Below are 12,081 nucleotides of genomic sequence, written 5' to 3'. Positions count from 1 at the left end.
CAGGGTGGCAAAGAGGCGGATCATAACAAAGTTGCCTTTAAATCTTAAAAATATTGAAGAACTTACATATATGTAATATTGCAAAAATTTACGCAATGGCCAAAGTTTTAGGAGCATCGAAAATCATCATCTGGGACGAATGCACAATGGCGCATAAACGTGCTTTAGAAGCACTTCATCGAACATTGGCGATTTCCGCTAAACACTGCCAGTAATTTCAAGGCCAACGCCTACCGGCGAAATAAACGCATGCCTATAATCATCAAGTCTATGGCGCTATGTGAATAAACTTCAGCTGACAACAAACATGAGAGTTGCACTGCAAAATGATACAGAGGAATTCCTGACCATCGGTAATGATCGAGTACATGTCGAAGATTCAAACGGATTGATTTAATTTCCTCAGAATTTCTGTAACTTTGTCATAACAAAAGACGAGCTCATCAACAAAGTATTCAAAGACATCATTTCAAACTACGAGGGGGAACGTTGTGAGCTGCTACTGCGAGCGTATTTCTACACTTGTACCCTATAGTTAGTCAGTATGGCTCTCCTCCGCCAGACGGCGCTAACATAGAACGACAAAGAGTGCGTACGAGAGAGACAAAAAATCACTGCCACTGCAAATTGATTTGTTCCTTTCGGTTTTACTAATAATCCGATCTGATCCAGATCTATCGGCAATCTGATATATATGGTCATTCTCTATGATTTAGCGTTATTAGTTTTCTCGTATCTTCCATATTGTGGATGCCACAGATTTTCGTCTTTTGTGGGGGCGAAAGGGGGTTCGGCGAAATTTTGAAATACACGTGTTATAGTGAGGTCTAGAAGGAATATGGATACCAAATTTTGTTACTCTAGCTTTTATTGTCTCTGAGATCTAGGAACTCACATTTTGCAATAGTCGACCCTCTTTTGCCCTTTGTTTGGGGCGGAAGTGGGCGGGATGACGTCTTTGAGCACTAGGCTCTTATAGGGACGGACAGACAGACAGTGCTCAATCGACTCGGCTATTGATGCTAATCAAGAATAATCACAAATCTAATATACCCCTATACTCATCTTGAGTATCGGGTATAAAACCACCAATAGATATAAATTATTGTGTATATAATCGATAGAAACCTACATAAGACTATATTAAGCCAAAGTGACTTCTATTTCGCGTACGTTCGCGACAACATGTTTATTGCTATCATTATGAAAACTGGATGAGGGGCCCATCTTTTGTACTTAACAAAGAGCTAAAAAAATGATATCGAATCGCAAAAAAGTTGGGAACATTCTTTATTTCTTCAATTCACATGTTATATTCAAAAGCTTTTTCTTCCTTCCCTGTCCATTTGTAAAATTTGCAGTTGAGGTTCATTCTATAGAGTATAATAGAATTTAATTTCAAACAATTTATATTTGGCGCGCACCACTCGTCAGGCTCTCTTTGAATCCGTTGACACAATGAGTCTCATTCCATACTTTTAAATTATGTACTCAAAGAGTCAGATTCAGAAGGTTCGGCAAAAATGGTCCCTTGGATGGTAAACTATTTAGACTGAGCCATTTTAATATCCAAAAGCTGGCGGCATTCGGACATTCGCTAAGGATGGAGAATCAGCAGGACCAGCTGCTGGGGCACCCCCAGCGAGAGGACGTGGACGTCAACATGTGGACTTGGATGGGCAGTGAGCCATATTTTGATTTTGATTTTCATTTCAGCAGGGTAGTAGCCATGTTGGTCACTTTAACGGAGCCCAGCCCAGGGACTAGTATTAAAATTGGTACTGATAAGTTAGCTTTAAAATGTATTTGATATATGTACAGCACATATAAAATATCCATATAAACTTAGTTTTTCATGTGTTAGGTTTAAATATACCGCCACATTACGAACCGGTTAAAACGGGAACGACGCGATTTTTGCTTTCGGCCAATGAAAATCGTCAAAAATTCATTGATTAACTAATTTGGATGTGCCGAGAAAACGTAACGGACAGTGTAACATTCTTCATTCCATGCCCTAGGGAAAATGACATTGTAGGATTGCTGAAATGTTTGTGAAACTAGTCAGTCTCAGTTGTAAAGGTATTTCAACGAAATTTTGCACTTAGTTGACTTCTTAGAGAGGCCAAGAATAGGTATTGGGATCGATATATATATATATATATATATTTATATGTACGAAAAAGAGGCATATGCATAAATATGTCAAAAACATTTCCATCTGAGAAAAATTCATTATTAGTTACTTTTTAAAGCAGCTTGGAAAACAAAATTTTAACAGGAAATAGAGTATATAAATGGTTCAAATACCATTGACGTGAAAACATTTTTTTGCTGAACCTTTTTTGTTTAAACCTTGTTTTAGTCAAAATAAAGTAAATGGGAGTACTTAAAAGTAATTAATCTTGTAGAAAGATTATTCATCAATAAGATAAAACTATGTACGTATGTAGGCAGAGCTGAGGGTTTTTGTTTGCCACCATTATTCTCTAAAACCTTTTTTTAGACAAAATCCAATAACAGCCAGTCTTAAAATAAACCAGTCAAGTAGAAATTAAGTTCATTAATTGGATAAAATTATGAGGACTTGGCTGAGGGTTCTATATAACTAGTAATATTCAACGGAATATTAGGATCGAGGAATATGGGAGTAAAATAATGAAAATTTAATCATTTTAGCGCGGTTCAGGTGAAAGATATCGTTTTTTTGTAAGTTCAGAGGAAAGATGACATGGTTCTACAAGAAGAATTCACAATCAGTATTCAAATCAAAATTTGAGGCAAAAACAATCAAACAAGTCAAGTATTTAAAACAAGCCAGTCAAGCAGAAAATTGAGTCATTAATCGGATAAAATGATGTACATATGTATTTAGCTAGTAATATTCGACGGAATATAAAAAACGAGGAATATGTAAAATATAACTTGAAATCGTCAGTAAATTTACGGTATATTTTTAAAGTGAGACGGTATATTTCCGAGGATCGGACGGTATATTTTATACCGCTTACGGTATTTTTAATACACTTCGGTAATTTGTGAGATCAAAATTGACCCGACGGTATATTTACGGTAGATCGGTATATAATGGTATATTTTGTCAATTTCATCAATCTATAAATTTCATTTTCAACGTTATATAGAAATCCAATAAAAGAAATTTTTTAAATTAAGCCAATCAAGTAGCAAAGTGATTCATCAATCGTATAAAATTATGTGGGCATGGCTAAATGTTTTATATAGCTGGGAATATTCGACGGAATATCAAAATTGAGGAATTCATCGTATTTTTTGAATCGGTAATTCCCCGGTTGACTACAATGAGACTAATTCCATATCACAACGTAAATATATCCATATAAACATGGTTTTTTTTAAATATACCGCCACACTACGAACCGGTTAAAACGGAACGACGCGATGAAAATCGTCAAAAATGAATTTTCATTGGCCGAAAGCAAAAATCGCGTTCCATGTTGCGGCAACATGCAAGCAACAATGCATAGCCTAGGAAAGGATATTATAGAGTTGAGGAAATGTTTGTCATCCCAGGCAAAAACAATTAAGTCTCTGTTTTAGCCTATTGTTTCTTGTCTGTTGCGGGCAACATTACCTTGTAAACCGTGTTTTAGTCAAAATACAATACATGAAAGTACTTAAAATTGGTTAATTTTGTACAAAATGTATTCTTTAAAGGGAGAAAATGAAGTAAGCAAAGCTGAGAGATCTATATAGCTTGAAATATTCGACGGAAGATAAGTTTGGCAATACCCGGTTCACGACAAATGAGTCCCACTCCATGTTCACATGTTCACATACCCTGGGGGAACTGAATGTTATAGAACTGAGAATATGTTTGTCATCCAGGCTCTAATTAATGCAGAAATTAATCAGTCTCTGTTTTAAACGATATTTTGCAATTAGTATTCTTCTTACAGAGAAGGTACAGGGATCAGGATTTATATACAAGAAACTAATCGAATGCATGAATAGGCCTTAAAAATAGGCCTTGCAATCTAGGACAAGGACTTTATTAATTACGTTTGAAAGCAGCTTGGAAAACCAGTATTTTTATATAATATTAACGAAATAGGGTATACAAATACACATACTCTGTTTGACAAGAAATGAGTCTGCAAATACCAACAGCATTGACGTCACAACACTGCGACAATTTTTTTTTTGTTGTTGTTGTGCTGTTTCGTTGAAACTTTGTTTTAGTCAAAATACAATAAAAGCATGGAGTAAAATCTAACAGATTTTGTAGAAAATGTATTCATCAATGGCTCAAAATTATGTGGGCAGAACTAAGAGTTTAAGTTAGCCAGAATTATTCAACGGAATATAAAAATTGAACAATATGAACGACTATCCTCTTTCGTTTTTTTTGTGTGACCTATTTCGCTAAATCCTACTTTGTATGAACTATTCCGCTAAAACCTTTTTTTAGACTAGATCCAATAGAAGCAAGTATTTAGAGTAAGCCAGTTAAGTAGAAAATTGATTCATAAATCGTATGAATTTATGATGGTATGGCTAAATGTTCTATATAGCTAGTAATATTCAACGGAATATCAAAAACCAGGAATATGTAAAATATAAGTTGAATTCGTCAGTATATTTACGGTATATTTTGAAAATGAGGCGGTGTGTTTCGGTATATTTCTGAGGGTCGGACGGTATATTTTATCGATAACTCCGCGGTCACACTGGAAGGTGGGCAAGAAACAATAATAATGCACATTTATTTTGGATATTTACTAAGAATTCGGATAACTAAGCAATAACGCGTAAAAGGGTCTGCAAATATATGCCTGTGTCTCTATGTGAATGGTGTGGTTTTGGTCGAATTCATACGTTGAAACAAAAATTATACATTTTCTCTTTCTGGCTCTTGTGAATCTTTGTACAAGTGTATTAGTGTTGTATACCGAAAATCGTGAAATGTATGTACATATTTACATCATGATGATCCTTATATTGAACCAATTTATAAATAAATAGATTGTTAAGTGGCGAAAAACTATATTTAAAAATATAATAACAATTAGTAGTCACAAATTAGTCTTTGCTTAAAATATGTGACTGTATTCAAGTGTATGGTAATGCGAAAATGTGCCAGTGTGCGTAAAGTGACATACCCTTTACTGGTTTCCGTTTCTTTTCTTTTCTGAATTGCAAGAAATCAAAAGTTATATGTACATCTTAAGACTTATGTAGACTTATGTAGAATGCTGTCAACAACAATGCCAGTTAGCCCTGCTCAAGCACAGACACAAGCAAACGTTGATACTTCAACAAGTGCTTCGTCGGTTGGGATTGGGATCGGGATTGGATCTCCCAAAAGTGATCCTTTTTCCACAGTATCCCCTGGTAAGGGTCCAGCGTACATTATGGTTCTTGCTCCTAATATATTTGGTAATCGTTACAGACCAAACGAAAGCAATGTCAGACGATGCGAGTGAGAAAAACGGAGTACCAAAGAATGGGAAAGATGTCATCGCCGCAAGTGGAAGTGCGAGTGGAGTTGGTAACGGTAGCTCTGGAACAGGCACAGCCGATGGACAACCATCGTCTTCTGTAGGTTCCAGCAGCATCAACTCGTGTCTGATCGCATCTCCAAACAATACCAGTGAGCACTCCAATAGCAGCAATGTATCTGCGGTGGCTGCCCTTGCACAAATGGGTGATAGCGATCTTGGCCAGTCGCAGGAAGAGCATTCGAAGAAAAAAAAGATGATTGTCAAGGATGAAGATGCGGGTAATTTTATTTATTTATGTATTTATTTTTCAATTATTTTTTACGGTTCCAACAGAAAAAGCTTCCAATAAAGCTAAGGGCTTAGGTTCTGGAGCTGGCTCAGGATCGGGACCGGGACCGGGATCGGGATTGAATGCTACCGTTGCGATCAAAGAGGAACCCGCCGACGTTTTAACTAGCTTGGTGAATGTAAAGAAAGAAGAGAATCACTCACCAAATATGTCACCTGTCGGGTTTGGTTCAATTGGAGGCCCATCCGGGAACACACAGGAGAGTGTGGTAACGACTGGTACGTTCAGAAAAAAAATTTGAATGGTGTCATAAGAACCCGCTTCGAAAGTCAGTTTCTGTGACGTCAACTAAAATTAACCTTATACACAACGTTTGGCCTCATAAACCTTTATATCACTAACTAGGTCTCGTATATTTTAGTTCGTGGCTTGTACCAGACCAGAAAGTTTATTTTAAATGTTTGCCAGAATTAAAATGATTCCCCTCTTGCTCGACGATCTAAATTATTTGTCAGTGCTTTCTGTCTGTTAAAGCTATCTGGCTGAAACCATTCTCTTTGATACAAGCAGTTTTAAGTCTGAACCGTAAGATCGGAAGATGCATAAGACCATCGGAAAAATTTGTCAAAGAGTTCCCATGCCGATCTGGAATAATATCTATAAATAGTTTCAAGCCTTATAGATTTTTATATTGTATACCTTGTAAACTTACATATTGTTAAACAATTATTTCTCTCTCCTAATTTAGTTAAAATGGAACTCAATGTCGGAAGCAGTAGCTCCGAAAAAACGACCACGGCGTTGAACACTGACGAAATGGGAGGAATGGGAGGCATTGTCTGCAATCATTTAAGCTCTGATTTAATGAGCGAAACTTCAAACAGTACGCCCGGATCTAGCGGAGTGGCTTTAAACATGAACGCTCCACATGCCACTCCAGGAGGAGCAGGATGTGTAGTTGGAGTGGGAAATTTAATGGCAGGCAATGGAGGTACATCTATCGGCGTGGGAGTGGGAAATTGCTTGGATTACATGCAACAACAGAATCACATTTTTGTATTTTCCACCCAGCTTGCAAACAAAGGAGCTGAATCAGTTTTAAGCGGGCAATTCCAAACTATAATTGCATACCACTGCACACAGCCAGCGACCAAAAGTTTTCTGGAGGACTTTTTCATGAAAAATCCGATGAAAATGAACAAATTGCAACGGCAAAGCTCGTTAGGAATACCCTGGATGGGTATTGTACCCGGAATCGCTACAACAGGTCCCAATCTTGTATCAAAGTTATCCCAGCAGCCAACGCCACAATCGAAGTCGTCAGGCAGTCTCCAAAAGTCACAGGCGCAGTTCAATCAATCTGATAACAGCAAACGTAATGCTATGAATGCTCCTAGTAGCAATTATGCTGATCAAACCGATACCCTCAATGAGAACGATCTAATGTGCTGGGAGTCAGGAGCGGGAGCGGGTGGCACCGGAAGCGGCTCTGGACCCAACTCTCGAAATAACAACGAAAGCTGCAACGGACCTAATGAGTCGCAAGCAATAAAGCTCTTGGAAGCTGCGGGCGTTGACTTAGGGCAGGGCAAGTCCAACGATTTGAACCTCAGCCACGAGAACAACATCATATCGCTGCAAGGGGTTAAAGTGCCAGACGAGAACCTCACCCCCCAGCAACGGCAGCATCGGGAAGAGCAGCTTGCCAAGATCAAGAAAATGAATCAATTTCTCTTTCCGGAGAACGATAATGGTAGTGGAGCAAATCAAATAATGGGCAATCAGCTGTCTAAGTTGCCAACCGACATGATGATGAGCATGGCTGGTGGAGGCAGTGCGGGTGCCGGTGCCACTATTGTAAATCCGCAAATGCGTCATATGCACTTGCCAGGAAACATGAAGCCTGAACACATAACAGGCCCTGGACTATCCGAAGAAGTACTGCTCCCTGGAGATGTTATGACCGATATGGGAACTGCGATGTGCAATAGCGGTCAAAAAAATAGCCTGCAGTGCGGGCCAGCACCGGGAGTGACACCTGTAACTGGAGCAGGATCGATAAACGTTAACATGCAAGGCCCAAACTCTGGAGCCCCAAATGGCAATTTGATAGGTAATTCATCAGATTTGCTGGGTTCGTTTGGAAACACGAACTGCGGCATAGGCATCATAGGAACTGGGCCAGATATGTCTAAAGGAATGCCAAATCAACTGCAGGATGGGTTATCTCAGGCGCCCCAAGCGGGAATGGCCCAAATGGAGTGGTCCAAAATACAACAGCAATTTTTCGAAGAGCGCTTGAAAGGGGGTAAAGCCAGACCAGGGACAGGACCTTCAGGGCCTCTAATAGCACAAACACATCAGCAGTCTACCGGCAGCAATCAGGTGCGAAACTCCCTCCAAGGACCTCCGCCGCCATATCATTCTACTCAGAGATCGGCTTCGGTTCCGATTGCCACTCAATCTCCAAATCCATCGAGTCCAAACAACTTATCCCTGCCTTCTCCACGAACTACTGGTGCTGCTATGGGTTTACCGGCCAATTCACCCATCATGGAGGGTCCGGGGTCAGTGCCGGTGTCGACCACAACAGCAGCAGCGGTGGCAGCTGCGGCGGTAGCCACGTCGCAAGCAAACACAATGGCGGTGCACTCAGGGTCGAAGAACTGTTTTCAGGCGGACGCGGCCTCGCCATCAAATCAAAACTCGAATCCCAATCGAAATCGAAGTAGCGGCACATCAGGAGTGCTAAATCATCTAAACAGTAATCCGAGCACGCCACTATCTCATCTTTCCCCGAAGGAATTGGACTCGTTTAACCAATCAAATTCTAATTCTGGTAATGAAACATATTTGACTAGAGTAAGGTTTAGGTTTAGGTTTCCATAAATGTATACGATATTCGTTATTTGCCGAATACTTTCCGAATTCCTTCCGTGCATTGGTTCATGTAACTGTATACCAGTATTTTTCTTTATGTATTTTTTCTTATATTCAAAATTCAATTGCAAATTTTACTGAAACTAGCGACCCCTTAAGGCCATATTCTTGATCAGCAACACAAGCCATTAATAATTCTTTAATAAATAGGCAGATCATTTGTCGGAATCCACCGGTTCGAACCAATGCACATTGGACCAGACAGCCAAATTCAAAAAATTAAATTAGAGACTTGATGTTGGGTACAGTTGTACACAGCGTTTTATAGAAAATTCTACTTAACCTACAAAGTTCTAAATGAGAAACGCTTTTACTGGTCGCTTTAAGCACAAAATCGTGTCAAATTTTATAAAAATAATGTTAGATTGAATGGAAACCTTTTTTTTCCACATTATAATGAGAAACGCTTTTATTGGTCGCTTTAAGCACAAAATCGTGTCAAATTTTATTTTAATATTGTTAGATTGAATGGAAACCCTTTTTGTTAGATTTGGTTTAGTTTTTAGTTTTAGCTACCATATAATTATCAGTTGTGACTATCTATCTTTTGCTTCCCACTTTTGTTACTCTTTTTTACACAAGCTGTTTCCAACAATATATTTCCAGGAGATAATATGAAAAATAGACGACCTAGCCCACATCGTCCACGTTCTCCAGGAAATTGTCTTATAGATGCAAGTATGGAAACCCGATTTGCAGCTTCTAGTCCTGGCGTGAATTTTAATCCACATCCACATATGCAAAGCAATACAAATACAGCATTGAATGCCTACAAAGTATCCTCTTCAAATATTGCCATGGAGGTAATTTCCGATTTGTTTAATTTTTGCATTCAATTTTGAAATACTTTTTTTTATTTTATTTTAGCGACAAAATTCTGCGCCTGGTGGTCAGGTGCAATTTAATCGGCGTTCTGATAATATTCCACTGAATCCGAACAGTGGTAATCGCCCGCCACCAAATAAAATGGCTCAGAACTTTGATCCAATATCGTCATTAGCACAGATGTCCCAGCAGCTTACTAGCTGTGTTTCTAGCATGGGAAGTCCTGCCGGTGCTGGTGGGATGAATATGATGGGCGGAGCCGGACCAGGACCAGGACCGGTTGATATAAATATTGATCATAGTATGATGTCCGGCATAGATTCAACTGGCATGGATGCCATGAATGCTCAAAACAGTTGTCATCCCATGAATCCCTTGATGAATCCGATGGGTCAACGTATGCTGAATCCGAAAATGTGCATTCCAGGTGCCCCTCCTGGATTTAACCCGAATTCTCCCAATGGTGTTATCCGGGAGGGTTTAGGGCCTGGCCCTGCCACTGGACCAGTCCCGTCACAAGGTAATGCTCCGAATTTCCATGGCATTCTACCACCTGGTGCGCGCTTAATGGGTCGAATGCCAGTCAATTTTGGATCAAACTTTAATCCAAATATACAGGTAAAGGCTAGTACACCAAATACCATACAGTACATGCCAGTCAGACCACAGAACGCAAACAATAACAATAATAATGGAGTAGGTAATGTTCGAATGCCACCTAGCCTGGAGTTCTTGCAGAGATACGCAAACCCGCAAATGGCTGCAGGTGGTAATGTTCCACCATCAATCTGTCCTCCACTGGGAAGTGATGGTGGAATGATTGTTGGACCAGGAGCAGGACCCATGCTTATGAACACCTCCACCGAGCAGCAGCAGCAGCAAAACAAGATGGCAAACAATCCAGGTAATCCTGGAAACGGCATGGGCTTTTTCCAAAATTGCAATCAATTAAGCGTCATGGAGGAAGATGCAACGCTGGCAGGTCATGATATGGGAATGGGAATTGGGCAACAGTCGATGATACGCGGCATGCGCCCACATGGAATGCGCCAACACGGAATGGGCCCCCGTTTACAAGCCCCCGTCGGCAACTTAATTAATAGACAGCAGATTCAGTTCACACACACAGCAGATGGGCAGCTTGATTGCGGAGGCGACCCCACTGCTATTTTTAATAACGCACCCTGTAATAGTTCTGGACCCGGTCCCGGTATGTTTTCATCATCACAACAATCCAATCAGACAAAACCTCTGCACCTGAAGTCGATGACTAGTGGGATGTGCCAAAATCCAACGGGTGTAGGTGTCGGTGTTGGCTCTACACCGGTACAAGCTCAAATACAGGCACAGGGTCAGGGCCAGTCTATAATCGGGCCCAGCAACAATAACATAATGTCAGGTGCCAGTAATAGCACATCCAATGGCGCGACTGGCGTTAATTTTGTTGGTCCCTCTTCAAACGATCTAAAGTATGCACAGCAATATCACAGCTTCCAGCAACAGCTTTACGCAACGAACACAAGGAGTCAGCAACAACAGCAGATGCAGCAGCAGCAAGGCAACATGATAGCGATGCCACCTAACTTGTCACCCAATCCGGCATTTTTTGTGAATAAATAAGAGTTTTCAGAGCCTGTTTACCTACAACTACTACGCAACTGCAGTCCTTGCCATGATTCAGATACTAGTCTCCATTATCAAGCATCCATCTCTAAATAAGGTTTTCGTTAAGCTTATTATCGTAGATGTTTTAGATGGGGAGCAACAATTGAAAGAAACATTCTGAATACCAAACAGAGATGTATCCCATCCGTATATTGTGCATGTATTTTACGGACTATGTAAGAATCGACTTGCGAGCCAATGATTGGCTATCGATCTATCAGTTATTCAAATGCAGCTGTCTTTGTATTTTTATTTGAAAGCTGCTCTCTGTGTTAAATGCAATTAAGAAAATCTATGTAAAAATCTAATATAAACAAATTACTCTCAACTCTATTATATCAAATTTTAAGATGACTGTAAATTCTTCCATTAAAAAGATAATTAACGCAACTAAACTTGTCCAACAAACTGTGTCATGATAAATTTTATTTTGAAAATTGCCATTGCAGTAGAATGGAAATGGAAACATGTTTCTAACAAATATTCTGTTTATTTCAATGCTGGGTGAACGTGAGAATTACCATCAAAATCAAATTAATATCTTATACCTCTGATCGGGTTAAATCAAACACGATTAAAGGAATAAACATAAACTAGAACGAAAGCTATCTGCGGAGCTGAAGATCGATTTCTCGTTAACAACAGCTTTTGCAAAACCTTTTTTTTTTGATTTTCGGAGTCCGGCTCCAATTTGAAATAGACTTGATCTTCCTATGTAGCATTCAAAATTGCATAACATTTCAAATAGTCCCGTCCAACATTATTCTTGATGTCTTTTTGTTTTTATAGACGACGACAGAATGTCGACGATTCTGTAGAAAATCCTTCTGCTTTGTTTGTTTGTAAAGATACATACTCTTCGCCACCCTTTAACAAACA

At 39.5% G+C, this 12,081-nt stretch overlaps 1 protein-coding gene across 1 annotated transcript; it reads left to right on the top strand.

The window, feature by feature from the left end:
• The first annotated feature begins 5,090 nt into the window (after nucleotides 1-5,090).
• On the top strand, nucleotides 5,091-11,597 carry LOC6601998 (protein BCL9 homolog). The gene is made up of 6 exons (XM_002027015.2): nucleotides 5,091-5,373; nucleotides 5,432-5,761; nucleotides 5,817-6,050; nucleotides 6,521-8,611; nucleotides 9,319-9,515; nucleotides 9,580-11,597. Exons 1-6 carry the CDS (start codon nucleotides 5,232-5,234, stop codon nucleotides 11,155-11,157), a joined length of 4,572 nt encoding a protein of 1,523 aa, XP_002027051.1. The 5' UTR covers nucleotides 5,091-5,231; the 3' UTR covers nucleotides 11,158-11,597.
• The last annotated feature ends 484 nt before the right edge of the window (nucleotides 11,598-12,081 follow it).

Source organism: Drosophila persimilis, unplaced genomic scaffold (genome assembly GCF_003286085.1).
Source record: "Drosophila persimilis strain 14011-0111.01,24,50 unplaced genomic scaffold, DperRS2 tig00000652-arrow-arrow-pilon, whole genome shotgun sequence".
Lineage (NCBI taxonomy): Eukaryota > Metazoa > Arthropoda > Insecta > Diptera > Drosophilidae > Drosophila > Drosophila persimilis.
The sequence above is the reverse complement of the archived record's forward strand: the minus strand, read 5'-3'. Positions and strand labels throughout refer to the sequence as shown.

Bases quoted from the DNA above. Each gene is read 5' to 3' on its own strand.
- LOC6601998 (XM_002027015.2), top strand. From the start codon at position 5,232: ATGCTGTCAACAACAATGCCAGTTAGCCCTGCTCAAGCACAGACACAA. The intron at 5,374-5,431 runs GTAAGGGTCCAG...TAATCGTTACAG, and splicing joins TTTTTCCACAGTATCCCCTG to ACCAAACGAAAGCAATGTCA. The intron at 8,612-9,318 runs GTAATGAAACAT...ATATATTTCCAG, and splicing joins CCAATCAAATTCTAATTCTG to GAGATAATATGAAAAATAGA.